Source organism: Nicotiana sylvestris, chromosome 4, assembly GCF_000393655.2.
Source record: "Nicotiana sylvestris chromosome 4, ASM39365v2, whole genome shotgun sequence".
In the NCBI taxonomy this organism is placed as follows: Eukaryota; Viridiplantae; Streptophyta; class Magnoliopsida; order Solanales; family Solanaceae; genus Nicotiana; species Nicotiana sylvestris.
In genome coordinates, this window is record NC_091060.1 from 105473845 (window position 1) to 105500958 (window position 27114).

The 27114-nt window shown below is 40.5% G+C and overlaps 2 protein-coding genes across 2 annotated transcripts; both read right to left on the reverse strand.

Annotated features, from left to right (window-relative positions):
- Nucleotides 1–4085: 4085 nt before the first annotated feature.
- Nucleotides 4086–4481, reverse strand: LOC138889949 (uncharacterized). Its single transcript, XM_070173297.1, has one exon. The coding sequence runs from the start codon at nt 4479–4481 to the stop codon at nt 4086–4088; it is 396 nt and encodes a 131-aa protein (XP_070029398.1).
- A 54-nt stretch (nt 4482–4535) lies between these two features.
- Nucleotides 4536–5351, reverse strand: LOC138889950 (uncharacterized). Its single transcript, XM_070173298.1, has 2 exons — nt 5034–5351; nt 4536–4754 (listed from the first exon to the last, which is right to left on the reverse strand). The coding sequence occupies exons 1-2, from the start codon at nt 5349–5351 to the stop codon at nt 4536–4538; spliced, it is 537 nt and encodes a 178-aa protein (XP_070029399.1).
- Between the last annotated feature and the right edge of the window lie 21763 nt (nt 5352–27114).

Below are 27114 nucleotides of genomic sequence, written 5' to 3' on the forward strand. Positions count from 1 at the left end.
TAGCTTCTGCGACCGCACAATAATTGTGTGGTCCGTATATTGCTCTTGGGCTCTATTGGATTTCCTTTGCATTCTGTGGTCCGCACATTAGCCTTTTGCCTGCCTTTTGTCCTTGAGTTCACATTACTCCTTTTGAGTTAGATTTCATCTTTGTGGATCATTTTCCAATACTCCTGCATTAAAGCACATTTCATCAATTTTCCAGAGTACAATTAAGCACTTTTGGACTAATACGAATGCTAAAAGGCGCTAATAAGTAGTCAAAATCCTCACTTATCAACTCCCCCAAACTTAAGCTTTTGCTTGTCCTAAAGCAAATTAAAGTAATTCCCACCTCCACAAGTTAGAATATCTTCCAATTAGTCGAAGGTGTATCAAACACACATCAATTGGGACTAACAATTACCACGAAACTTATGAATTATCAACAAGACAATGGTTTGATGTTTTAAGCACCACTAGTTCTAATGTGACACTTGAGCATCAAGAGTTGACTTTATTAATCATGGAAGCTTGCTCTTTCATGTAGGTCATTATGGATCCCAAACTCCTCCTCCTCTACTCTTCATTAGCATATCTCACTTAAAAATGTAGCACTAAATTCAAGGATTTGTGAAAGGTTCGCTCATCTCTCTCAAAAGAATGTCACAAGTACGACTCAAGGTACCATATGCTTGCCCCTTATGTAAACCACCACTAATGCAAGTTCACACAACTTGAAATCACGTAGGGCTTTTTGGGAATGTAATGAAGGCTTTTGGACTAAGGTAGGAAATGTTGGAATAGAACAAGTACATCTTTCCTTAAGTACTCCATTTTCTCTTTTTTGGCTCATGTTTTGCCGACTCTTAGAGTCATTTTCTTTTTCCTTAGGGGAACTAGAGAGACCTAACATTACTCTTTCTTGGTTATGATATTCATTTTCTTCTTCTTTGTTTTCTCCATGCGTTGCATTGAATCCCTTCAACTTTTCAACTTATTTACTTTCTTTTTGCATTTTTCTTTTGTCCTTTCTTTCTTTCTTTTTCTTTGCCTTTCCTTTTGTTCATTTCTTTTCTCTTTTTGTGCCTTGATACCACTTTCAAACTCCTCGTCTCTCCCCCAAACTTATGTTTTTGCCAATCATTTCTCAAGAGTGTTAAGGAAAGCTTGGGTGCCAAGAGAGGGTCACTACAAAATGAGTAACATTGGTTGTTATCAAATGAGAAAGGTCTTAGGCTCAAATGGCTTAACTAAGGATAGAAACATCGGTGGGACATGGAAAATTTCAAGCCTGAGATTTCCTTATTTTCTTCACCTGCTTCCCAAGCTCTTCAATAGCTGTTCCGTGTGCCATAGGGTATCCATAATGGTCTTTTGGTTCTCCGCAATCTTCCTCAAAGTCTCCTCCACTATCGGAGGAATCTAGGGTGCTAGGGTAGATGTATGTGCTGCAACAGCACTGGATAGGTCAGCCATCTTTGCAATGGCTGTCTGCATCTAGTTGTTAAGACTTGCAAGGGTCTGGGAGACTCGCAGCGCAGAGAGTGGATGAGCTGGCATATGCCCCGTCCTCAGAGTCGAAGTAGATGGAACTGATGATGGCCAGGAAGATGGAGGAGGAGCTATGGCAATTGTATCAGTGGAAGTCCCGGCTGCAGTGGTAGTCACGTCAGCTGAATCTGTAACTACAACCGAAGGCTTATCAGACTAGCCTACGGTAGTAGTTGGCTGACCCTTTTTCTTGTTGTTTAGGTTCCTCGGGTCCTTCAAGGAGTACTATGTAAAGTGTTGTTTTGCCCGAACCTTTATGTCAAAACTCCTTGACTCAACTCCCACATTCGTAAGGTATTCTGTGGTAGTGTTTGGATACAAGTAGGAGCTCTCACCCTACCTACCGATCAAAGACATGTTGACCGACATGATGGCACCCACATTGATAGGGTACCCGACTATGATGGATGCAACTAAGACTGCCCGAGGGATTGGAAGAATGTTTTCATTTCTGCTTGGTTCTATCCAACTGCATACAAATGTTTGCCAACCCTTGGCTTCAAAGTTGAGGGTGTTCCGCTGAATGGGAACCCCTGCTGTGATCCATAGTGGTGGTGGTCCTGGAGCTTCTAATATCTCGGCTAACCAAGGGCGAGCCGCACCACCCATTTGAAACTTCTCCAGATATTGTACTGGCTCCACATCCTCAAGCCCCAAGTATGTGTTTAGTGATGTCTGATCAAATCGAACTTTTAGGCTCCACACTTTGGTCACCTTAGTCCCCTTTTTGACATGTGCCACATTGGCGTAGAATTCCCAGACTAAGTGTTCTGTTGCGTCCACCACGCTTTAAGTGAACCATGTCCACCCTTTTCTCTCCCAAAACTGTCCTGCCACGTTCAGATTATATCTATCCAAATCCTTCAAATTAGATTTACGCTCAAGAGTGAGCAATCTATGAGTCCACCATTCTCAGAACCTATTGAAAGCATTCAAGCTCACGAATCTGTCCTACCAAACCCCATTCTTCTTCGACCTCTCTAGGCAGGCAACTCGGGTATCACCCCCTCATCAATTGGGATAGGTGTTGCGGGGGCATGTGAGGAAGAAGGCTTTGATTCTTGGATATCCTCTTCTGGACCCTCAGAAGAGCTAGCTGAGGAGGAAGGCTCATCTCTGAGTTGTAGTCTACCAAGAAACTATTTTTTGTTGAGATTGTGCATCGGGTTGCTCTTGCGTAGAATTTCCCTCTGAGGCTTCTAGCTATAGCTTTATTTGCTATTGCTCTTTGCACTGCTAGTGGCATGTTACCCCTGCCTCGTCCTCGAGAGGGTTCACCCCTCCCTTTGGATGTATCACATCTACCATGAGATCTTACCATTGTCTGCAAGTCATAGAAATAGGATTCAGTTAAGTTCAATACTCATAGCATTATACAGTTGCAGAACAAACCAGGAAAAACCAAATGCAGGTAAATAAGTGTGGTCCGCACAAGGGAAAGTGTGAACCACACAATTTTAAAGTGCAGTCATAGCCCTGATTCTGCGGTCCACATAATTTCTTGTGCGACCGTACAATTGAAGTGCGGACCGCACAATTTTGAGGGCGGTCACACCATTCCATCTTAAAGCATGCAACTCTCTGATATTAGAGAATTGATCGATTTGCGGCCGTACATAATTTTCTATGACCGCAATCCAATTTCTACAGACCACACAATTTGGAGTGCGGTCCACACAATCAATTCACATCATATTTCCCTAAACGAAGGATCTGCGGACCGCACATTTCAAATTAATTTGGTAGTAACTTTAAGTTTCTAACTTCTCAGCAAGATTTTGACAAGGTAACGCTAATTAAACATGGTAACTAGTTTACTCATCCCCACATTAGCAAGTATGAAGTTACTCAACAGATTTCAACTCACATGATGATGAATTTTAACATTAGGTCTAAAAAGAACTAAACTAATTAAGAACAAAATTTAAGAAAATTGAAAAATCTAAGGATGGATTGAACATACCAGTAATGTAGTGATGCAAGGAAGAGATTAAGATGATGAAATGAGTGTTAGAAGCTTGATTCAGATGAAAGTACTGTGCTTGTGTTTGCGTAAAGTTTTCAGAGTGCATAAAATTTTAACTGAATGAGGAAGAGCACTATTTATACTTATGTCCATGGCTTAAGTTTCAAAAGATGAGTGCGACCGCACAATTTTATGTGCGGTCCGCATAATAGTGAGTGCGGTTGCAGATTGTGATGCGGACCGCACAATTCCTTGTGCGGTCGCATAATGGCCTTTTTCTAACAAACAAACTTCAGAGAGTGTGCACTTTTGACTTTCTAGTTGTGCGACCCGCACAATAATTGTGTGCCGCATATTCTATTCTGCTGTTGCACTCAATTTTGTGATGTCCGCACATTTTCCATACTTAACAAATTTTTTTGAGCATAGTCCCTGCAAAGCACACTCATTCCTGCAATACCCTTCAAAACTAGTTAGCACAAAACAAGATCTATCTAAAGAAGAATGAAAAGAAAAAGAAAAAGACACATGGGTTGCCTCCCATGAAGCACCCGATTTAACGTTGCAACATGACTCAGATTACCAATCACTTGAAATGAAGAACTGCCACGACGTGTCCATCATCAACTTTTCCCAAATAATACTTCACCCAGTGCCCATTAGCTCTAAATACTTCATCATTCTTATTTTTCATGTCCAATGCACCAAAGGGTGTCACACCAACACCCTCAAATGGGCCACTCCATTTTGACTTCAACTTTTCCGAAAACATTTGTAATTGAGAATTGAATAACAACACAAGATCACCTTCTTTAATCTCCTTGTTCAAAATGTACTTGTCATGGAGGTACTTTACCTTCATCTTGTAGAAGGATGAACTTGTATATGCATGGTACCGGAACTCATCTAGCTCATTCAATTGTGCCACCCTTAAGTTGGTGAAGACATCCCATTCAAGGTTCAACTTCTTCAAAGCCCCCATGGCCTTATGCTCAAGTTCCACTGGAAGATGACAAGCCTTCCCGAATACCAACCGTTATGGAGACATCCCAATCAGTGTTTTGTGAGCCGTCCTATAAGCCCATAAAGCATCATCAAGTTTCTTTGACCAATCAATCCAGTTGGCATTCACTGTCTTTGACAAAATACTCTTTATCTCCCGGTTGGAGACTTCCACTTGACCACTTGCTTGAGGATTATAGGGGGTCGTAACTTTGTGAGTGACACCATACTTGGTGAGTAAGGTTTCAAAAGCCTTATTGCAGAAATGCAAACCCCAATAAACTTATGATAGCCCTTGGAGTACCAAATCTTGTATATATGTTCTTCTTCAAAAATGCCACCACACTCCTCGCTTCATTATTGGGAAAAGCAATGGCCTCAACCCATTTAGACACATAATCAACCGCAACTAGGATGTAGGTGTTTTCACAAGGGCTCACAAACGATCCCATGAAGTCAATACCCCACACATCAAAAATGTCAATCTCCAAGATGGTGGTGAGGGGCATTTTATTTTTATGTGAGATTCCACCGGCCTTTGGCATTCATCACAATGCTTGACAAGCTCACTTGCATCCTTGTAAAGAGTGGGCCAATAAAAACTGCAACTTAAGACTTTGGCCGCCGTTCTTGCTTCACCATGGTGACCACCATAAGGTGAAGAGTGACAAACCCCAAGAATTTCACTTTGCTCCTCCTTCGGTACACATCTTTTAATCACTCTATCCGTGCAAATCCGGAAAAGGTAGTCTTGACAATCCCGGTTGAGCTTCTTCCTTTGGTTTGAACAGAACTCAACCATAATGATTCCACTCACAAGATAATTTTCCAAATCCGCGAACCAAGGCATCTCCTTAATAGAAATAGCAAAAAGTTGCTCATCGGGGAAAGAGTCATTGAATTCAAGGCCATCATGCAGCCTCCCCTACTCCTCCAAACGAGACAAGTGGTCCACCACTTAGTTTTCACTTCCTTTTCGATCTTGGATTTTAATGTCAAACTCTTGCAACAACAGTACCTATCTCTTCAAATTGGCTTTTGAATCTTTCTTGCTCATGAGATAGAGAAGTGCCGCACGATCCGTATGAACAATCATTTTTGCACCCATCAAGTATGGACGAAGCTTCTCCATAGCAAGCATAATGGCAAGAAGCTCTTTCTCTATAACGGTGTAGTTAACTTGGGCACTGTTCATGGTTTTACTTGCATAATAAACCGAATGAAAATTTTTGTTGATGCATTGCCCCAATACAGCTCCCACTGCTACATCACTTGCATCACACATAAGCTCAAAAGGCACACTCCAATTTGGAGTGGTAATGATGGGAGTAGTAGTCAACTTGAGCTCTAGCAACTCAAAGGCTCTCATGCAATCATCATTGAAATGGAACTTTGTACCTTTCTCCAAAAGCTTCCACAATGAGTTTACCACTTTAGAGAAGTCCTTGATGAACCGCCGGTAAAATCCCGCGTGGCCTAAGAAACTCCGCACGCCTTTGACCGAAGTTGGATGTGGAAGTTTAGAAATCACCTCAATCTTTGCCTTGTTGACTTCAATGCCATTCTTTGAGATCTTATGGCCAAGGACAATGCCTTCCTCAACCATGAAATGACACTTCTTCCAATTGAGCACCAAGTTTGTTTCATCACATCTTGCCAACACTTTGTCCAAATTTGCTAGACAATGATCAAAATAATTCCCGATCATAGAAAAATCATCCATGAAGACTTCAAGAAAATCCTCCATCATGTCCATGAATATAGCCTTCATATACCTTTGAAAAGTCACTGGTGCATTGCACAACCCAAATGGCATCCGCAAGAATGCAAAAGTACCATAAGGACAAGTGAAAGTAGTCTTCTCTTGATCTTCCAAAGTAATAAGAATTTGATAGTAGCCGGAATGCCCATCAAGGAAACAATAGAAAGCATGCCGGCCAACCTATCTAGCATTTGACCTAGGAAGGGAAGTAGGAAATGATCATTCCTTGTGACTTTCTTGAGCTGGCAATATTCCATACACACTCTCCACCCGGTCGTCGTTCTTGTAGGAATCAACTCATTCTTGTCATTGGTGATCACCATCATGCCACTTTCTTTGGGACACATTAAACCGAAGAAGTCCACGAACTATCAGAAATAGGGTACACAACCTCGGCATCCAACCACTTGATCACCTCTTTTTTGACAACCTCTTGCATGGCTTCATTGATTCCCCTTTTATATTCAATAGATGGTTTGTCACCTTTCTCCAAGTTGATCTTGTGCATGCAAAATGTGGGGCTCATTCCCTGAATATCCGCCTAAGTTCATCAAATAGCTTTCTTCCTCTTTTGTAGCACCACCAAAGTGGAATTTACCTACACGTTAGCCAAACAAGATGAAAGAATAACCGGTAAAGTAAAAGAAGGGCCAAGAAATTTATACCTAAGATGTAGAGGCAATGGCTTCAACTCCAAAATAGAAGGCTCCTCAATTGAAGGCTTTGTTGGAGGAGTGGTTCTATTCTCAAGATCCAAAGATAATTTGCGGGGCTTATAAGTGTATGACCCCATTCCTTGCAAAGCATTCACACATTCCACATAACCTTACATTTCTTTATCATCACAATTGAGCAAGACAGCATCCAAAGTGTCATCAACATTCATCACTGCACTTGTTTCATCAACAATCACATCGATCACCAAATCCACAAACGAACAAACTTTATTGCTATTCGGTTGCCTCATAGATTTGCACACATGTAAAAGAACCTTTTCATCACCACCCGGAAAGTGAGCTCACCGGCTTCCACATCAATAAGATTCTTTCCCCTAGCAAGGAATGGTCTACCCAAAATAATCAGAACCTCATAGTCCACTTCACAATCAAGAATCACAAAGTCCGCCGGGAGGATGAATTTATCAACACGAAACAACACATCATCAATAATACCCAACGGTCTCTTCATGGTACGATCCGTCATTTGTAACCTCATAGATATGGGTCTTGGTAGACCAATCCTTAAAGTTTTGAAAACCTAGTAGGGAATCAAGTTGGTACTTGCCCTAAGATCAGATAAAGCTTTAGAAAAGTCAGCACTCCCAATGGTACAAGGGATTATGAAAGCACCGGGATCTTCCAATCACTCATTTGATGAGTCATCTTTATAGTTTTACAATTCATAGATCTCTTCTTTGTCACCAAGTCCTTCATGAACTTTGCATAACCCGACATTTGCTTCAAATCCTCAACCAATGGCACGTTGATAGATAGACTCTTCATAATATCAATGAACTTTTTGAATTGGTTCTCGCCATTTTTCTTGGCAAGCCTTTGAGGGCATGGAGGAGGAGGCCTTGGCATTGGTGCCTTATCCTTTGGCACTACCGGTTCTGGTATGTCAACAATGTGTTCCATAGACGGGTTCACTTCCTCATGAGTCTCCTCCATATTGTCATCAATATCAATTCTCACCTCATCATTTTCTTGCACTTCATTTTCTGGGATCTCATCTTGTTGTACCATTTGCTCATCATCCATAAGTTTTTTTTTGACTTGAGGTGGTTGCATCCCTACCTTTTCCACTCCTTGTAGTAATGGCCATAGAATTTACCATGTTGTTCCCACCCTTTGGGTTCACCACCGTATCACTTGTTAATTCCCCCTTAGGATGAGTGTTCAAAGCTTGCAAGATTTGCCCCAATTGAATTTCCAAATTGCGAATTGAAGTGTTGTAAGAGGCTAGTTGAGCATAGGAGTCGACATTCTTCTCCATCATTTGTTTGAACATGTTCTCAATTTGGCCCATCTCAGTGTTGGAAGAACTCTAACTTTGGGAAGGATAAGGAGGCGGGTTGCTCGATTATTGATACATCGGGGGCCTTTGAAAAACCGACCCCCAATTGTTGTTGTTGTTGTTGTTGTTGTTCCACCCTCCTTGGTTGTTGCCTCCCTAATAGACTTGATTATTTCCACTCCAATTGCCTTGGTTATTTTGACCATTCTAATTCCTTGATTGTTTTGATTATTCTAATTCCCTTGGTTGTTACCACCATTCCAATTACTTTGGTTCTTTGAATTCTAATTCCCTTGATTTTCTTGTGGTCGCCATAGTTGTTGATTCGGACCTTGATTGTTGATTCTTTGTCCTTGGAAGTTGTTCAGATATTGTACCTCATCTTCTTGTTCATTGTATGACTCATCATGATCAAATCCACTATCGTCTTACGCATAATTTTCAACACAGTTTTGCACTTCAGAAACCTTTTCCTTCTCTTGTTTACAATCATACTAACTCCCTCCATTACGTTGACTTTCTTGGGACCTTGCATCTATTGAATTTGAGCTTTGTCTAGTTGATTCATTGTGGTGGTCAACACGGCAGTTGCTTGCCCATGATCATGTAATTCTTTATATAAGTGAATCACATTTGGATCACCTTGAGGAAAGTTTGCTCTAACTTGCCATACCGATGAAGTATCCATCATTTCATCAAGAATCTCACAAGCTTCTGCATATGATGTTGTCATGAAATTTCCATCAGAAATGTCAAGACCTAAAACTATGGGCCGCAACGGGCACCCGGTACCTTACTTAACCGAGTACTAACATAACACATCTTTCCATGTCATACTTATCATAGATAACTGAGCCAAAAGGCTACTGTAAAATAAGTATAATACAACATGTGATATCAACTTGTACATAAGACATACGGGCCTATAAGACCAAAATAACCACCCGTATACTGAACATAGGCCGATAAGGCCATACAACCTTTTACGTACATGACATCTGTCTACAAGCCTCTAAGAATACATAATTTTTATAAAGGCCAGGACAGAGTCCCGCCATACCAAATAATACACGCCTAAATCATACTAACCAAAACAAGCAACTCCGAAGCAAATGGAGCACACCAACATCTTATGCTGGGCTGATAGCCTACCTGGAGGGCTCTCGACGTGCCTATCAGAACTTGCGAGCATGAAACGCAACATCCCCAGGAAAAAGGGATGTTGGTACGAATAATGTACTGAGTATGTAAAGCACATAAATAAGTGTCGCACCTCCTTTTCACCGCGCCCGCGGGGGCGCGTGGGGAGTTTTCTCCAATTGAAGGACAGTCGAAACGGGATTTATTTAATTATTTAAGAGTCGCCACCTGGGATTTTTAAGGCGTCCCAAGTCACCAATTTCAATCCCTGAATCGAGGAGAATATGACTCTGTTTATTATTCTGCGAACCAGAAATCCTGAGTAAGGAATTCTGTTAATCCGGAAGAAGGTGTTAGGCATTTCCGAATTCCGTGGTTCTAGCACGGTCGCTTAACTGTTTTTATTATTGGCTTAATTATCTTGATTTTATTAAATATATTGATGTTACATGATTTTACTACCGCTTATACTTATTGTGATTGAAGACCCTTCTTTGATTCGAATTACGCGTACGTATATTCGTGTTATAAATTTAAAAATGCGGAATTGTGTCACGCGTACGTGTACACAATAACTTTTGATAATATATTTATTAAGCAATCATTTTTTTTTCGAGATTGTGCTGAATCAAGAATATTTGTTTTTCTTAAATATTGAACCGCACATCGCGGATTTTTATGAAATTAATTTAACGCCTTTGGAAAAATCCTTTTATTAAATATTCGCTCGAAATTGCGCGTACGCATAATCCGAATTTTGCTTTTAAAAATATAATCAGAGTACGCGAACGTATCCCTAATTGCGCGAAATATTTGCAATGATATTAGGGATTTTTCCATAAATTGTTTATTATATTATGAGAAATCTTCATTTAAGATATCCCTTAATTCTTGAAAAAGAATTCACAATTTATTGAATGTTGCCCATTGATTATAATTTCCGCATATAACATGTTCATCCAAGAATATTCAAATTCAAAATAAAGAATAAGGATATGATTAATACTATTCTTCACAAATACAACATATATACATATATCGAAGAATGAGGGACATATGAAACTCACAAGATAATTTATTAATGGAAGAAGTATTTTTGGACAATTTTTATTTATTTCTTATTTAGTGGAAATTCTATTTCTACTTACCATTGATATAAGTATTGCAGTTTATGCTTGTACACCTCATTTTATTCTCATATATTTGCTTTTAATCTAATTGGCCTAACTATTTGGTTAATTTATTTTAAAAAAGGTAGATAGGCATTCGAGTTTATAGGAAAGGAATTATTATACAAGCCAATTCAATAAAATTACCTTACATGCAACTTAGTTGTATGTCGTAAACATTCATAATGTTTTAAACATCGTAACAAGTTATATCATATCACCTTTCACCAACGTTTATACACACATCTATTATCTTTATAAACATATACCATCAATACCATCTAAACCTTATTTAACAACAAGAGTTAGTAATGTAGTTTTCTTGATATTTCTACATTACTCTTTACTTAACTAACAACACCATAAAATTTAAATAATGGCCCACTTTATGCCCTGTTTCCTACCTTGACAATATTAATCACAACTATACTTTAATGAAAATTTAGAAAATTAACCTTGTTACAATACTTATACAGTCTTCAATAAAAGATAATTAGCTTACAGTCATCCTATCAACATATACTACTTATTCGATCCAGAAACAAAACTGAGTTTTTAATTAAAGAACTCAAAGATATTATTACAATTCAATCTTCATTTATCCGTCATACTGAATCTCTTTCCAACATAGAATTTAAAAGGATATGTACCTGGAAATGGAGGTAGAAGAAGTAAGTTTCAGCAGTTGCAGCAGTAACAAAAATTAGCAGAATATACCAATAACACAGCAAGTTTGAACAAGACCCGTTAACCTAGATGAATAGTGACAGAGACTTGAGAAAAATTTCAGATTTGGACTGAACAATAATCACAAGCAAACAACGGACAGATTCTAGAAAGATAACATTTCAGCTTTCAGTTTCTTTTCTCTTCCTGTTTCAGATTCCTATTCCACATTTCTTTCTTTCTGTTTTTCACAATTTGGGAATGTACTTCTGTATATATTTCCTAATGTTTTGAAGATCGACCTCTCTTAAATAGATGACCTGAAGAAGATCAAAACTGCCTTTCTAAATCAGATTGTTCCTCCTCTTAAAATCTACCCAAAATCTCAGTTTTCTTTGTTCTAATTTCTCTGAAAACTGAACTTTAATATTTCTGTCTGAAAACTGATTTCCCTCCCTCTCAAAACTGATCTTTTTCTCTCTTAAAATCCCTCTCAATCTTTCTCTGAATAACTCTTAAATCAGATTTTTTCTATCTTTTAAAATCTCTCAAACTCTCCTCTTTTGAAAACTGACTCTCTTCTGTCTGTCCAGCTCCTGTATTTATACAGGGCTGGTTCTATATTTTTTAATGCTTCTTGGACCCCTTTCTTCTTTTAAAACAGAAAGTTCCATTACAAACTTCTTTTTAATACTATATATGATCCTAACCTGATTTTCAGCAGCCCCATTATCCCTTGTTCCCCATTATTATCTTAAACTATAGCCACTAACATTACATTATAATACACTAGCACTAACACCCTGTTTTTACTGTTTCATTCCCAGAAATGCCCTTGAAATCCTGATGTTATTACAGAAAAATCAGAACCTACTGCAAAACAGATTCTAAAATCTGTATAAACTTAATTATCCTTCTGATTTACAGCTATAACCAATCCTATTAACCTCCTAACACAATTGTATTTGACCAACTTTTGTAAACTTGAATTCAAACTTGACATTACAGCAATATTACACTGAATTCAGAACTAACATCATAACAACATATTACTGAAATTATCATAATAATTCAGACTGGACTTAACATTAAACCAAGATCAAACACACACAGGATCATTGTCAAAATTGACAATGCCCTGAAACTTTAATGTTCAGACAATAACATATGTACAACACTTATTTTGACAGATTCATATAAACCAGGATGATTTAACTGACGAGTATTAGTTAAAAATGATTATCTACAATATCTGTCAACAAACAGTACATAAAAATAGAAACAGATTGTTTCAATCAGTATTATTATGAATGAGAATTCATAATATAACTAATCGACGAACTTAATCGAGTCGATTACACACATTGTAACTAAGCACAACCAACAGAAACAATTCACATTTAAAATCAAGTAGACGGGTAGGAGACAGTATGACGATAAAAAATGGGAAAATTACACAGACTAAAACAAACACAAAAATACACGTATAATACACAAAATAAATAGAAAAAATACCTTTGAATCTTCAATTTTATTCCGACTCGAACTCAACTTGGATTTGGATTTTTGTTTGAAATCAAACAGACCTTAGTCGAAGTATTTTCCACTGAAAATACTTCGACTAAGGTCGATTAAACCTCAATCTTTATTTACTCTGAACAGAATCCAAAAGTTTGGTTTTTTTAGGGTTCTTGAAAGTTCTATTTGGGACTTAACCATTTCTGGTCAGATTCGAGGAGAACCAAACATGACACAAGGGTGAGGGTAGCCTAGGGGTCATTCGGTGTCATTTTAAAACAGATCTGGGTAAGTTCTTGTTTGGCTCGAATCTTCAAAAGAAGATTCGAGAAACTCTGAAGTGACTCGAGCCAAACAAACAACAGATCCATACTTAGGGTGGCTAGGGGAAGCTATGGTGTCGATTTGGGGCTGTTAGGTTTAGATCCGAGTTTGGCTCGAATCTTCAAATGAAGATTCGAGAACCTTCAGGAAGATTCGAGCCAAGAGATTAACATATTTGAATAGAGGGTGTTCAGGGGGTTCTGGGGTGTTAAGTTGGTGACCGGCGGCGTTGATGCCGCCGGGTTTCAGGCGGTGGGGAATAGGGGAGGCTAGGGTTAAGGGGTTTGGTTTGGAACGATGATGAACAGGAGCGGAGGGGGGGGTGTTTAGTTAGGGGGCCGGGGTAAGGCTTGTGACTTATATAGGGGTGGGGTGGATCGGTATTGTCCGTCCGATCAAGTGAGATGAATGGCCAGGATCAATCCACTAATCCAAACGACGTCGTTTGGTTTAACGTTGGGGTCGGACTGAGTCGGGTCACTGGGTCGGGTAAGGATCACGGGTTAGGGTGATGAGATCTCAGCCGTTGGATGGATTGAATCCAACGGCCCTTGATGAAGGGTGATGAAATGTCATCGTTTCGATTTGTTTGAATTGGACCGGACATGGGGTTGTTGGGATTGGGCTGTGGGGGTGAGTTAAAATGGTTTGGGCCTAATTGTTTTGTTTAAGATTTGGCCCAGATCCGTTTTACCCACTTAATTTCTACTTCTTTTAATTTCCTAATTAAATTCCTAATTATTAAATTCCTAAAAATTATAAAAAATAAAATTATCCTTGCAAAGATAAATTACCTATTAATGCATGGACAACACATTAATCACACATTGAAATATTAAAACTAGAACAAACACATATTTTTGTGATTTTATTTTTTTTCGAATCAATTATTAAATGCATAATCAAATCCTAGATATGCATGCAACATATATTTTAATTTTAATTTTGTTTAATTATAACAAAGCAAACATTTTACGGACAAAACACAAACAATTAATAAACGCAACACAAATTCTAAAATTGCACACTAAAAGAAATTTGATTTATTTGGGAGTAGCTTTCGTGAGGCAAAAATCACGTGCTCACAGCTGCCCCTCTTTGTGCGGAAACTCGAAGAGTTTTCGTGCAAAGATAAAGTGAGCGGATACGAGCGATTTTTGCCCGTTCGAATACTCCGTGGGAAGCATTTTTTGAAAGATTTGACCGAACCTCTGCTTCGAAGGTTTCCTACATATCCTTGGCTATAAAGGAATCAGGTCAATGTAGTTCGGGAATTTTTTGGTAGCTGGGACTACCATGGGACTGTGATGTTACTGCTGCTTCGTGCTGTTTTTACTGCTTGCTGACCTCCTTATTACACCTTACTTTAAAGGAAATACAAAAAGCTAAACTAGACTATGGTACATGAATTATAAAAATCTTATCTAGATCATGCCCTTGCGTTTCTTGTTGTCTTGATATCTTGGTGACTCTTGGGCATTTGGCTTATTCCGTATTCCTTTTGGAACTCTTGTTGTTTCTTGCTGGGGATTCTGTTGGACTCCTCTGCTTTATTGATTCTAAGTGTGCTCCTTTCTCATATGAGTGGGCTTTTGGTTTCAACACTTCAATTGCATTCCCTCGTTCCTCAGGTGGGTGCCTTGACTGCTTCTTTTCTTTCTTCGTCCTCATTCTCCAGGTGGACGCCTGACTTCTTTTATTCTCATCCTCATTTTCCAGGTGGACGCCTGACTTCTTCTTTTTCTCATCCTCATTCTCCAGGTGGACGCCTGACTTCTTTTTAACTTCATCCTCATTCTCCAGGTGGACGCCTGACTTCTTTAATTCTTCATCCTCATTCTCCAGGTGGACGCCTGACTTCTTCAATTCTTCATCCTCATTCTCCAGGTGGACGCCTGACTTCTTTAATCCTTATCCTCATTCTCCGGGTGGACTCCTGACTTCTTTAATTCTTATCCTCATTTTTCAGGTGGACGCCTGACTTCTTTAATTTCTTCATCCTCATTCTCCAGGTGGACGCCTGCCTTCTTCAATTCTCTTCATCCTCATTCTCCAGGTGGACGCCTGACTTTTTCTGTTCTCATCCTCATTCTCCAGGTGGATGCCTGACTTATTCTTTTCTCATCCTCATTCTCCAGGTGGACGCCTGACTTTTTCTGTTCTCATCCTCATTCTCCAGGTGGACGCCTGACTTCTTCTTAACTTCATCCTCATTCTTCAGGTGGACGCCTGACTTCTTTTTCTCATCCTCATTCTCCAGGTGGACGCCTGACTTCTTCTTTTTCTCATCCTCATTCTCCAGGTGGACGCCTGACTTCTTCTTTTTCTCATCCTCATTCTCCAGGTGGACGCCTGACTTCTTCTTTTCTCATCCTCATTCTCCAGGTGGACGCCTGACTTCTTTAATTCTCATCCTCATTCTCCAGGTGGACGCCTGACTTCTTCAATTTCTTCATCCTCATTCTCCAGGTGGACGCCTGACTTCTTCTTTTCTCATCCTCATTCTCCAGGTGGACGCCTGACTTCTTCAATTTCTTCATCCTCATTCTCCAGGTGGACGCCTGACTTCTTTAATTTCTCATCCTCATTCTCCAGGTGGACGCCTGACTTTTTCTGTTCTCATCCTCATTCTCCAGGTGGACGCCTGACTTCTTCTTTTCTCATCCTCATTCTCCAGGTGGACGCCTGACTTCTTCTTTTCTCATCCTCATTCTCCAGGTGGACGCCTGACTTTTTCTGTTCTCATCCTCATTCTCCAGGTGGACGCCTGACTTCTTCTTAACTTCATCCTCATTCTCCAAGTGGACGCCTGACTTCTTTTTCTCATCCTCATTCTCCAGGTGGACGCCTGACTTCTTCTTTTTCTCATCCTCATTCTCCAGGTGGACGCCTGACTTCTTTTTAACTTCATCCTCATTCTCTAGGTGGACGCCTGACTTCTTCTTTTCTCATCCTCATTCTCCAGGTGGATGCCTGACTTCTTCTTTTTCTCATCCTCATTCTCCAGGTGGACGCCTGACTTTTTCTGTTCTCATCCTCATTCTCCAGGTGGACGCCTGACTTCTTCTTTTCTCATCCTCATTCTCCAGGTGGACGCCTGACTTTTTCTGTTCTCATCCTCATTCTCCAGGTGGACGCCTGACTTCTTCTTTTCTCATCCTCATTCTCCAGGTGGACGCCTGACTTTTTCTGTTCTCATCCTCATTCTCCAGGTGGACGCCTGACTTCTTCTTTTCTCATCCTCATTCTCCAGGTGGACGCCTGACTTCTTCTTAACTTCATCCTCATTCTCCAGGTGGACGCCTGACTTCTTTTTCTCATCCTCATTCTCCAGGTGGACTCCTGACTTCTTCTTAACTTCATCCTCATTCTCCAGGTGGACGCCTGACTTCTTTTTCTCATCCTCATTCTCCAGGTGGACGCTTGACTTTTTCTTTTTCTCATCCTCATTCTCCAGGTGGACGCCTGACTTTTTCTGTTCTCTCATCCTCATTCTCCAGGTGGACGCCTGGCTTCTTCTTTTCTCATCCTCATTCTCCAGGTGGACGCCTGACTTCTTGTTAACTTCATCCTCATTCTCCAGGTGGACGCCTGACTTCTTTTTAACTTCATCCTCATTCTCCAGGTGGACGCCTGACTTCTTTAATTCTTTATTGGGTATTTCCTGACACAAATATTATACTTGTCCCTGTTTTAAATCAAAGAAAACTTCGTTAGTTTAAAGCAGGGTGGTTTGCTGTGGTATTTTTGCAGATGGTGATGCTTCTCTTTGTCTCTCTTTATTGCCTCGGAATGGTTGAAAAGACTGTTTTGTCTTTGTAATTGATCCTTGACTATAGGATTCCCCTTTGTATGTTTTCCTTCAAAACCTTTTAACTGTAATCATATGCCCCTTCTGACTTTGCTGATCCATTTTTGATTTTACCTTTCTTACACCCATATTTTATCTCCCACCTTTCGTGGCTGTATCTTGCACCCTTGAATCTTGGTAGTATATCTTGACATTCCTTCTTATTTGTTTGGAATAAAACTTATCTCAAAGCTTGGAGAAAGTAAGATTATTAGTAGCGAAATACGCTAATTTCGACAATTATAGAATGAAAAGAAAAATCCAATTTTTGGATGACTGTTGGAAAAGGAATAAAGGACTTATCTGATTGGAATTACTGGCACCAATGATCAGGGTATGCATTTCAGATTAATCAACCCAGTCTTTTAATCAATATCTTTTCAATTGTCTCAAGGAGTTTTCATCGATAAATTTTCCTCATTTTTCACTTCTTCACTTTCTTTTCGCCTTATGGTGCCTACGAAGGTTTTCACCAATAAGACTATCTCATTTTACTTTTCTCTCAACTTTCGTCGCCTTATGGTGCCCGTGTGGGTTTTCACCTATAAGACTCTCTCATTTTTACTTTCTTTTCTTGTTTGTACCAGAGTGTTATGAACCACTTCATTTGCTTGCCTAAGCATTTTTCTAAGATTGATCGAAAGGTCTTTTTGGTATGGGGTTAGAAAAATGGAAAAGGTATTAAAAGCTAAATAGCTTTGGTATGGGTTTAAAATTACAACTCTTGGAATCTTTTCTTATTTCCAATACGATTCCTGCCCCAGTTTCTTGATTGGGGTCTCTTAATGTTTCTTTTCCGTGCACATTGTGCATATGGTGCACCCTATGACCGAGCCGTGAGGCGCCTACGTATCCTTCTTTGAGGAATCAGGTCAAACGTAGTTCACTACATAATAGTGATGATATTTTATTTTTTTTACTTCCAAGAGAGGGTAGAAAAGAAACAAGTATGGCTCAAAGGGGAAGCAAATGGTATAATGTTTGGATAGCAGAATAAATTGTCTTTGTCATTCCAATCTTCGAAATAATGCTAAATACAAACACTCAAAAAGTTATGCATAATATCTCTTTACCGCGTCAGAATTGATCGCCATATCTATGCATTTGCCTTCAATGTCTGTTAAGCATAGTGCACCATTTGATAATACTCTGGTCACAATGAATGGTCCTTGCCAATTCGGGGCAAATTTGCCTTTTGCTTCAACCTGATGTGGAAGAATACGTTTCAGCACATGCTGACCTACTTCAAACTTCCGAGGACGCACCTTTTTGTTGTATGCTCTTTCTATTCTTCTTTGATATAATTGACCATGGCATACTGCGGTCAATCGTTTTTCATCAATCAAGTTTAACTGTTCCAGACGGGTTTTGACCCATTCATCATCATCAATCTTTGCTTCGGCGATGATCCGAAGGGAAGGAATCTCAACTTCTGCAGGAATTACTGCTTCAGTGCCATATACCAACAAATAAGGAGTTGCTCCTACTGAAGTGCGAACAGTAGTGCGGTATCCCAATAATGCAAATGGTAATTTTTCAATCCATTGGTTTGATCCTTCTATCATTTTCCGAAGTATCTTCTTTATGTTTTTGTTGGCTGCTTCTACTGCTCCATTCGCCTTGGGCCGATATGGGGTAGAGTTGCGATGTGTAATCTTAAACTGTTGACATACTTCCTTCATTAGGTTGCTATTAAGATTAGCACCGTTATCTGTGATGATCACCTTCGGGATTCCGAATCGACATATGATATTTGAGTGGACAAAATCGACCACAGCTTTCTTGGTCACTGATTTGAATGTCTTGGCCTCAACCCATTTGGTAAAATAATCAATAGCTACCAGAATGAACCTGTGCCCATTGGATGCTGCCGGCTCAATTGGTCCAATCACATCCATGCCCCAGGCAACGAAGGGCCATGGTGCCGACATTGTGTGCAACTCGGATGGTGGAGAATGAATCAAATCTCCGTGTATTTGGCATTGATGACACTTGCGCACAAAACTGATACAATCTCGCTCCATGGTAAGCCAATAGTAACCGGCTCGGAGGATTTTCTTTGCCAATACATATCCACTCATGTGGGGTCCGCAAACTCCTGAATGTACTTCAGACATGACAGCTGCAGCTTGTCTGGCATCTATGCATCTTAATAATCCAAGATCTGGTGTTCTTTTATACAAAACTCCTCCGCTTAAGAAGAATCCATTTGCCAATCGCCTAATGGTCCTCTTTTGATCTCCTGTGGCTTGTGCGGGATATATCCCCATCCTGATATACTCCTTGATGTCGTGGAACCATGGTTCACCATCAAATTCTTCTTCAACCATATTGCAATAAGCGTGCTGATCGTGGACTTGAATATGTATTGGATCTACATAAGCTTTGTCCGGATGGTGCAACATTGATGCTAGGGTAGCCAATGCATCGGCAACCTCATTATGGATTCTTGGAATATGTTGGAATTCCACTGATTGAAACCGCTGACAAAGATCATTTAGACATTGCCGGTATGGGATGAGCTTCAAGTCTCGGGTTTCCCATTCTCCTTGAATTTGATGTACCAAAAGATCTGAATCTCCCATGACTAAGATTTCTCGGATACTCATGTCTGCAGCTAGCCTTAACCCCAAAATACAAGCTTCATATTCAGCCATATTATTGGTGCAATAAAATCGTAATTGAGCCGTAACAGGATAGTGATGCCCTGTTTCAGAAATGATTACAGCTCCTATTCCGACTCCTTTCATGTTAGCGGCTCCATCAAAGAAAAGTTTCCAGCCAGGTTTTTCAATTTGTTCCGCCTCGTCGATATGCATCGTTTCTTCATCAGGAAAATAAGTCTTCAACGGCTCATATTCCCTATCGACCGGGTTTTCGGCTAAATGATCGGACAGTGCTTGAGCCTTCATTGCAGTTCGAGTCACATAGATGATGTCGAATTCCGTGAGCAATATCTGCCACTTTGCAAGTCTTCCCGTTGGCATAGGCTTTTGAAAAATGTATTTCAATGGATCCAACCGAGAAATGAGGTAAGTAGTGTAGGATGACAAATAGTGTTTCAATTTTTGAGCTACCCATGTTAGGGCGCAACATGTCTTTTCCAGATGAGTATACTTAACCTCATAAGCTGTGAACTTCTTGCTAAGGTAGTAGATGGCCTGTTCTTTTCTGCCAGTGAGGTCATGTTGCCCCAATACACAACCAAATGAATTTTCCAAAACCGTCAAGTAAAGAATCAAAGGTCTTCCTGGCTCTGGCGGGACCAACACGGGTGGGTTTGACAAGTACCCTTTTATTTTATCAAACGCTTCTTGACACTCATCGGTCCATTTGACTGCAGCATCCTTTTTTAACAATTTGAAAATTGGCTCACAGGTTGTTGTGAGCTGAGCAATAAACCTGCTGATATAATTTAACCTCCCCAACAAACTCATTACTTCAGTTTTGTTTTTTGGAGGTGGCAGTTCTTGGATGGCTTTAATTTTTGATGGGTCTAGTTCGATGCCTCGTCGACTGACTATGAATCCCAGCAACTTTCCAGATGGAACTCCAAATGCGCACTTGGTAGGGTTAAGCTTGAGGTTGTACCTGCGAAGTCTTAAGAAGAACTTCCTCAAATCCCCAACGTGGTTGGCCTGATGCTTTGACTTTATGATCACATCATCCACGTATACCCCAATTTCCTTGTGTATCATATCATGAAACACTGTGGTCATTGCTCTCATATAGGTTGCTCCGACGTTCGTCAGACCGAATGGCATTACCCGGTAGCAATAAGTTCCCCATGGTGTGATGAATGCCGTCTTTTCTGCATCTTCTTCATCCATTAGAATTTGATGATATCCGGCATAACAATCCACGAAAGACCCTATATCATGCTTGGCACAATTGTCGATCAAAATATGGATATTGGGTAATGGGAAATTATCCTTTGGACTTGCTTTGTTGAGATTGCGATAGTCGACGCATACTCTAATTTTGCCGTCTTTCTTTGGTACAGGAACGATATTAGCCAACCAAACAGGATATCGAGTAACTCGAATGACCTTTGCTTCCAATTGTTTGGTGATTTCTTCCTTAATTCTCACACTCATGTCAGGCTTGAATTTTCTCAGCCTCTGCTTGACAAGAGGTATTATTGGATCGGTGGGCAATTTGTGGACCACTAAATCAGTGCTCAAGCCCGGCATGTCATCATACGACCATGCAAAAACATCTTTGAATTCTATGAGTGCTTTAATTAACTCCTCTCGGATCTTTGGTTCGAGATGGACACTTATTTTAGTTTCCCGGACATTACTCGTGTCCCCTATATTGATGTCTTCGGTATCACTCAAGTTAGGTTTGATTTTTTCCTCAAAGTGAATTAACTCTTTACTAATCTCTTCAAAAACCTCATCTTCATCATATTCTGATTCATAATCACAATATATTTCTTGAATTATTACTTCGGAACCAGATTGATTTTTAAGACTGGGCTGAGGATTCCTCATGCATGCCATATCACTAGAGCCAGCGTAAAAAGAACTGTACAGAAAAGAAGAAAAAGAAAAGAAAGCTATTAGGAATGATAATAAAAAGGAAACTGCTTTTTATTGGATAATGAAAGATAACAAGGTTTTGCACACTTCAAACCAACTGTAAGATAAACTTTGGGATTACAACCTTGAAATAACCCAAACAAACTGAAAGAAAATCAAAATAAACTACCAAGACTCCTTTCGAATTGGGAGAGGAGTGGCTTTCCAATTATTGAGCTTTGTTTCTGGCCCAACGAATTGAACTTCTGCGTTGCTACACCCTTCTCCGCTTTCCAACATGTTCACATTACTAAACAATTTCTCGAACCTTTCAATTAATTTCTCTTCAGGATTGACCCGGGATTTAGGAATTGTTGTTATCGGGCGATTTTTAGCGCCGGTCTTGACAAAAGACTTTGACAGATGTGGGACTGGTTTTGGAAGAACCCATGTTTGGTGTTTCAGCTTCCTGGCCCTTATCACGTCATTGGCAATGGGTATGAACCCCAAACCGAATGTTCCCCAGTTCTCGGGGAGAGATACTGGTTGTATAATTCCTTGCAAAGATAAACTCAAACCTTTGCCGGGTATAAAGCCATTCTTTAACATTTCATAAGCTACCATGACTGATGCAGAGGATATCTTTGGATTTGGAAGATATTTCCCCTCTGGAATTTTCTCTATCGACACCGTGTCGGTTACTTGGTATACCCATGGTCCCTGGTCATTTTCTGTTCCCTCGACCGGTACAATGGTACTGCTGTGAGCATGTAAACTTTCTTCTCCATACACGACTACTTCTTGATGATCCCATTCAAACTTGACAACCTGATGTAGTGTTGACGGAACTGCTTTAGCAGCGTGGATCCATGGTCGACCCAACAACAAGTTGTAAGAAACAGTTATGTCCAACACTTGGAATTCCATTGTGAATTCAACTGGCCCTATTGTTAGTTCCAATACTATGTCGCCAAATGAATCTCTGCTTCCACCGTCAAACCCTCGTACGCAGATACTATTCTTCTGGATCCTCTCCTCTTTAATCTTTAATTTGTTTAAAGTGGAGAGAGGGCATATGTTTGCACTTGACCCATTGTCAACCAATACCCGGGTTACTATGGAGTTTTCACATTTTACGGTGAGGTAAAGAGCTCTGTTGTGCTCGGTACCTTCCACAGGTAATTCATCATCAGCAAATGTAATTCTGTTTGTCTCAAAGATTCTGTTGGCTATTTTGCCCAAATGATTTACAGAGATCTTTTCAGGAACATGAGCTTCATTCAGGATTTTCATCAACGCCAGACGGTGTTCCTCTGAATGGATCAGTAATGACAACAATGAAATTTGAGCGGGGGTCTTCTTTAATTGATCCACAACAGAATAATCATGGAGTTTCATTTTTCTTAAAAACTCCTCCGCCTCTTCTTCCGTCACAGCTTTCTTTGTTGGCATTGGATTGTTTTTAGTTTTTCTCAGATCTTCGGGAGTAAAACATCTTCCCGAACGAGTCAAGCCTTGCACCTCACACACTTTTTCCTTGATTTCTTTGCCCTTGTACATTACAGTCACTCGTTCGTAGTTCCATGGGATGGCTTTGTTGTTGATGACCGGCAGCTGGATTACAGGTGCAATAATAACCCGATCTGTACGGGCTCCTTCCACGAATACAATGGGTTTGTTAGCAACCCCTGGTACTATCACTTTCGGCCTTTCTTGTTTTGCGGCAACTTTGCTCGATGATCCCTCATCGACTATCATAGACGGTTCATCACCATTTTTGTTCTGCTTAGACACCGGCTTCTCCTCCATTAACTGCTTATCTGGCTTGGTTTCATGAGACTTGATCATCATGACAGTTTGTGACGGCTTCTTTGTCTTCCCATCAGCTTGTATGATTTCTATCATATTAGCCTCTTGATGGGCTGGCATTGGATTTCTATTGATATTTGGGGCTTCGGGGGTTTGAACCTCGATTTTATTAGTATCAATCAGCTCTTGTATTGCATTTTTCAAATGCCAACACTTCTCCGTATCATGGCCTGGTGCACCGGAGCAATATTCACAGCTAATGGTGTAATCCAGATTCTTTGGAGGAGGATTGGGTAGCTTGGATTGTATTGGTCTCAGCATATCCAACTGTCTCAGCCTGTGGAACATGCTAGTGTAAGACTCTCCCAATGGAGTGTAAGTTTTCTTTTTCTGTTCTCTTTCTCCCCTGAATGCTGGCCTAGGCCTGAAAACTGGTCCGGGATAGGCTCGTGGGTAAGTATTTGGTGTGACGGGAGCATGCCAATTGGTGTGAACAGGTGGCTGATTGTATGCTTAAGCATGGTTAATGGCAAAATGAGGCTCTGAAGGGTGATAGTAGTGTTGGGATGAATCATGGTGGTAAGCTTATTGGCGAGGTCGTTGTTGATTATAGTAAAGCGGCGAACCTCTGGGTCCCGGCCAAATTCCTGAATCAACTACGGCTGCTTCCTCCCTCTTCTTTCTTCCGATTCCTCCTACCCCGCCTTGAATAGCTTGAGTAGTTGCCTTAATTGCTGAATAGCTCATGATTTTATTTGTCTTGAGGCCTTCTTCCACCATACCTCCCATCTTCACTACCTCGTTGAATGATTTTCCAACCGCTGAAACCAAGTGGGCATAGTAAGTTGGTTCCAAGGCTTGGAGGAAGTAGTCTACCATTTCGCTCTCCTTCATAGGAGGATCCACTCTTGCTGCCTGTTCTCTCCACCGAAAACCATACTCTCTGAAACTTTCATTGTGTTTCTTCTCAAATTTGGTCAAAGATAATCGATCTGGGATGATTTCCAGATTGTATTGGAAATGGTATGCGAATGCCTGTGCCAGGTCATCCCAGGTGTACCATCTTCCATGGTCCTGGCGTGTATACCACTCCAAAGCTGATCCGCTTAGACTTTGACTGAAGTAAGCCATCAATAATTCATCCTTTCCCCCAGCTCCTCGCATCTTGCTACAGAAACCCCTTAAGTGGGCTACTGGGTCGCCGTGCCCGCTGTATAGGTCAAATTTGGGCATCTTGAAGCCAACTGGCAATTGTACATTAGGGAATAAGCATAAATCTTTGTATGCTACACTGACTTGCCCACCTAATCCCCGCATGTCTCGGAACGATTGTTCTAGACTTTTGACCTTCCTGAACATCTCTTCTTGTTCAGCATTTTTGGCTGGCTTGTCAATTTCGGTTGGGAGATCAAACCGAGGAGCAGTTGAATTGATTTCGGAGGCTTTGAAGGTGGGCTCCGGGGGGTAATATTGGTTGTCTTGGGCCTGAAATGTAGGCTCACTAGGAGATTTGTGAAATGTAGCAGGGGGAGGTGCTACGAAAACAGGAGTCATAGGTGGAGGAAGGTACGGAACTGGTTTTGGAGGTGGAGACTGTGGTGTCTGAGAGGTGGTGCCTCGGTAGTGCTGATAAATGGGGAAACTTGGGGATAATTCAGTGGTGATATTATCCTGAGTTTGGATCATTGATGGAGCAGGGTTATTTGGGTAAGATGGGGGTAACTGTCCTGTAGACCAAGCTTGGTACATTTCAGCCATTTGCTGCTTGAGCTTAAGCATTTCTTCTTTCATTTTCCCTACATCCATCTCTTCTATTTCCATACATGTGTCAACATCTGGGATAGACATACTTTCGGGTATTGGTCCTTTTGATCTTGTGTGATAGTGATAATATGCCAGTATACTCTTTAGAGAAACTAACTGCTTGAATTCTGAAAATGAACAAACTTGTTAGTTTTGAGAGTTTAACACATATATAATCACACGTTGAGATGCAATGCTCCTAGACAAATAATCCCTTTCTATTATGCATTTGCTCGGCTGCTTGTGTCGTCCCAGCTTTCTTGAAATTGAAAATTGTCATTCACTTTTATTTACTATATATATCTTTTATCGTGGTGGTCGAATCTTAGAGATTGCCTACGTATCATGCCTTACATGAATCAGACCTTGCGTAGTTCGGAACAAAGGCAATCACTTTTATTCATTACACAAAGATGGAATTACATTTGAAAACTTTAAGAAAATGGCTTGAAAACACACACACTTTAATCAAAATAAAGATACAATTCTTAACATCTCACAACGTGCCCCACTTTCCACTTTTGTTGTCAAATATTGGGTTCTCTGCTCAATGTGGGGCTTGACCCGGATGGCCTCCCAACGTTCGATACATCCTTTCCAACTCCATTGCTAGATGACGAGCAAAAGTGGGCGCATGCTCTGTAAACCTTTCATAATCCATTCCTTGGCAGTTTACATAACTTTGAGATGTGAAGACTGCCAGGTCGTGGATTTGTGCCCTGAAACCTTGGAGACGTTGGTCTTGGTCTTGCAATTGCTGCTGACGAGTGGTGGCTATATCTCTGACATGGTTTTCACGATCTAGAGCTGATTCTAACAGAGCTCGGAGTTTGGCCTGCTCTAATCTTGCTTGCTATCTTTCCCTGTCGAGGTCTGCTTGTTGATGTTCTTTGTTGCATCTTCTTGCCTCTTCTAGTTGTGCACGAAGCTGGTCTTCTGATCGCATCCAATAGTCTTTTTCCTCCTTGAATTGTGCCTTGTCTTTTTCGGATTGCCTATCTTGGCGTTCCTTGTTAGATCTGGCTTCTTCGTTTAATTGTTGGATCCTTTCTTTTGCTTTGCTCAATGCCCTTTCGTTTTCCGCAAGAATGGAATCATAATCTTGCATTCTTTCAAAGAGATTGGCGATGGTTTTTTGATCCTTCCAGCTCCTCTTTGGCGTTTCAGAAACTCTTTTCATTTTTTGGAATCGAGCATGAAGATTTTCATTCTCACAAGCTAGACTCTTTTTCTCGCCTTCGGCTTCTTGTGCTTGCAAATCTTTCTCCAAACTGAGGCTTCTTAGATTTTCTTTTAGGGCATGGATAGTTGCTTTGTACCCTTTTTCTTTTTCTCCCCAGATCAACCGCTCTTGGATTTTATCATTGAAGTTTTGAACATGGGGTCTTTTTGTTGGCCTTTTTAGCTCAGGTTCTGGTACATCATCCACGCGAGACCGTTTTTCGAACCACCTTGCATATCCAGGATTTATCTCACCCTTTGTAGCGTCTAGGACTTGAGTATCGCTTTTCAAGTATCGGCACCCATTCCACATCTGCTGAAGTAGAGCTTCGGGAATAGTGGCTTCTGGGTGTAATTCGATTACTTGCATACTCAAATCTTCATCATCAGGAACTATTTGATATCTCCCTAGCTGCCTTAGGACTCTTAGTGGTGCATATGGCTGAATGCTTCTCAATCCCAATAGTAGCAGATAACTATTTGAGGTTGACATATGTATTGCTTCTCTCATCGGGAGCCATCCCAGAGTCCATTCAATTTGATTTGCCGTTAAAGCCTTTAGATGAGATACCCATGCTTCTATCCCTTCTGGAGCTTGATAATTTTTTGTTCTTTCCTCATAGCTCTCGATGCAATTAGCTTTGTTTGACCCATACTGTATGATCTTGGGCTGTTGTTGGAGATGTTCAATCACCCACATTTGCAACAAAATTTTGCATCCTTCGAAGACTTTTGCTCCTGATTTGCATAAAGTCAAAGCCCGATAAATATCTGATAGAATGATGGGGACAAGGGTGTGATTTTCTTTAGTG

Bases quoted from the DNA above. Each gene is read 5' to 3' on its own strand.
- LOC138889949 (XM_070173297.1), bottom strand. From the start codon at position 4,481: ATGGGGGCTTTGAAGAAGTTGAACCTTGAATGGGATGTCTTCACCAAC.
- LOC138889950 (XM_070173298.1), bottom strand. From the start codon at position 5,351: ATGCCTTGGTTCGCGGATTTGGAAAATTATCTTGTGAGTGGAATCATT. The intron at 4,755-5,033 runs GTGGAATCTCAC...TTCTGCAATAAG, and splicing joins GTGATGAATGCCAAAGGCCG to GCTTTTGAAACCTTACTCAC.